At 46.2% G+C, this 2,500-nt stretch overlaps 1 protein-coding gene across 1 annotated transcript in view; it reads left to right on the forward strand.

The window, feature by feature from the left end:
• The window catches only part of LOC143294119 (calcitonin gene-related peptide type 1 receptor-like), a 124,382-nt gene that overhangs the window by 84,557 nt on the left and 37,325 nt on the right, over positions 1 to 2,500 (forward strand). Inside the window, exon 13 of the mRNA XM_076605550.1 lies at positions 244 to 292. Coding sequence (XP_076461665.1) covers positions 244 to 292 — 49 coding nt within the window. The remainder of the gene's footprint in view (positions 1 to 243; positions 293 to 2,500) is intronic.

The following is a 2,500-nucleotide window of genomic DNA, read 5'->3' on the forward strand; positions in this document are numbered from 1 at the left end:
TCACTCTCTTTCTCTCTCTCACTGTCTTCTCTCTCTCGCTCTCTCCCTCTGGCACACACGCTCTCTCTCTCTCCCCCCCCTCTCTCTCTCTCTCTCTCTCTCTCTCTCTTGCATGTTGATCATCATCATCATCATCATCATAAACGGAATGACAGTTACTCGTATTTTCCTGTAGTATGTTGACCTTTTTTTTTATCAGAGCTGATTACATCAGCTTTTGTTGTTGTTGTTGTTTGCTTTCAGGGAGCATCGGTGGCTCTCATCTTCTGTTTCTTCAATGGAGAGGTAAGCGGTGTGTGCTGTGTGGTGAGGGAGGTGTGGTACATGTGTGAGTGGTGTGTGTGTGTGCGTGTGTGTGTGTGTGTGTGTCTGTGTCTGAGAGAGAGAGAGAGAGCGAGTATGTGTGAGTGTATGTGTGTGTGTTAGTGTACATATGTGTGTGTTAGTATGTGTGTTTGTGTGTGTGTGTGTGTGTGTGTGTGTGTGTCTGTCTGTCTGTCTGTCTGTCTGTCTCTGTGTGTGTGTTAGTGTGTTAGTGTGTCTGTGTGTATGTGTGTGCGTGTGTGTGTGTGTGTGTGTGTCTGTGTGTGTGTGTGTGTGTCTGTGTCTGTGTTTGTGTGCGCGCTTGCTTGCATTAGTGTACGTGCAAGCATCCAAACGTATCGATACGTGCTGTCTTTAGTCCAAAACTTGTGGCATATGCTGGTGTGAAAATACCTTTAAAAAAAATCAAAAACCAAAAAAAAAGAAAAAGCGATTTGTGTTTGTGAACCGGTCCCCAGCAAATGCAAGGTTGTCTGTCTACCTCTCTCATGCCGTCACTTCTCATCTTGGTGGTCCACCCAACAGTACACGTGAAGCCAGACCGCTGGTTGCTGGTCCACTGAGATTCCAGTTCCACCCCTCAATTCAAAAATTCAAAAAAAAAGAGGGGGGGGGGAGTGAGGGGGAGGCGCCGGGTCGAAGACTTTTAACTCACTCAGTACGGCCAGTCCTCTCTTCTCTTCTACACAGACCCCTAAGGATGTCCAGTGGGTGTCTGAATGACCCAACCTTTAGCTTCCGTCGTCAGAATTGTGGTATTCTTTGTCAACATTCACCTCTTCAGAATAAGAGCCTTCCACTTGCAATATTTTGATGATGGTAATTGGGGTGAAACGCTGTTAACGTCGTCTCTTTCGCCGTTCGTATGGAGAGAGTTAATCAGTCAGATGATGAGCTGATGAGCCACTGGGTGATGGTGGTAATGATGATGATGATGATGACGACGACGATGACGACAATGATGATGATAATGACAACGTCGATGTTAATGATGATGACGACGATGGCGATGACGATGGCGATGGTGATGACGACGACGACGACGACGATGATGATGATGATGATGATGGTGACGATGATAATGGCGATGATGATGATGATGATGATGGCGATGGTGATGTTGATGACGATGATGATGACGATGATAATGATGATGATGATGGTGATGATGATGATGATGAACAGCAACTGCCCACACCTGGATCCAACGACGACCATTGAAACCACTAGTGTGTGTGTGCGTGCATATGTGTTTGTGTGTGTATGTGTGTGTGTGTGTGTGTGATTGCGTGCATATGTGTGTGTGTGTATGTGTGCGTGTGTGTGCGTGCGTATGCGTGCGTATGTGTGCGCACGCGAACGGCTCGCGTGAGTGTACATGCATGCTGAGTTATTAAGAGAATGCCGCCGGTGTGTGTTGTCAGCCTGTGTGTGTTTTTCATGACCGACGCTATCATTATGACTGGCACTGACATGGTCAGTGTCATATCGTCTGCCGTCGTCTGTAACAACAATGATAAAGACAGATACACACAGGCATGCAGAGAGAAACAGTCAGACAGACAGAGACACACAGAGAGAAGAGTCAGTGATAGGCGAACAATACCAGAGACAGAAAGAAATCAGAGGCAACGGACAGAGAGGAACAGATAATTACATACAGACATTGACAGATAATTACATACAGAGACAGACAGACAGACAGACGGATTAACTCACTCAGCACGGCCAGTCCTCTCTTCTCCTCTACACAGACCCTTCGGATGTCCAGTGGGTGTCTGAATTACCCAACCTTTAGCTTCCGTCGTCAGAATTGTGGTATTCTTTGTCAACATTCACCTCTTCAGTATAAGAGCCTTCCGCTTGCAATATTTTGATGATGGTAACTGGGATGAAATGCTGTTAACGTCGTCTCTTTCGCCGTTCGTATGGAGAGAGTTAACAGACTGACATACAACAGAAGCAAAGCTTGGGACAAGGAAAAGGATTCGGAGAGAGAAAAGGAAGGGAGGATCGGTGGGAAGAGGGACAGACAAACAGACTGACTGACGAAAAATGAGAGGTATATATTGTATTGTATTGTATTGTATCGTATTGTATTTCTCTTTTTTGTCACAACAGATTTCTCTGTGTGAAATCCGGGCTGCTCTCCCCAGGGAGAGCGCGTCGCTAACAC

Source organism: Babylonia areolata, chromosome 19 (assembly GCF_041734735.1).
Source record: "Babylonia areolata isolate BAREFJ2019XMU chromosome 19, ASM4173473v1, whole genome shotgun sequence".
Taxonomy (NCBI): Eukaryota; Metazoa; Mollusca; class Gastropoda; order Neogastropoda; family Buccinidae; genus Babylonia; species Babylonia areolata.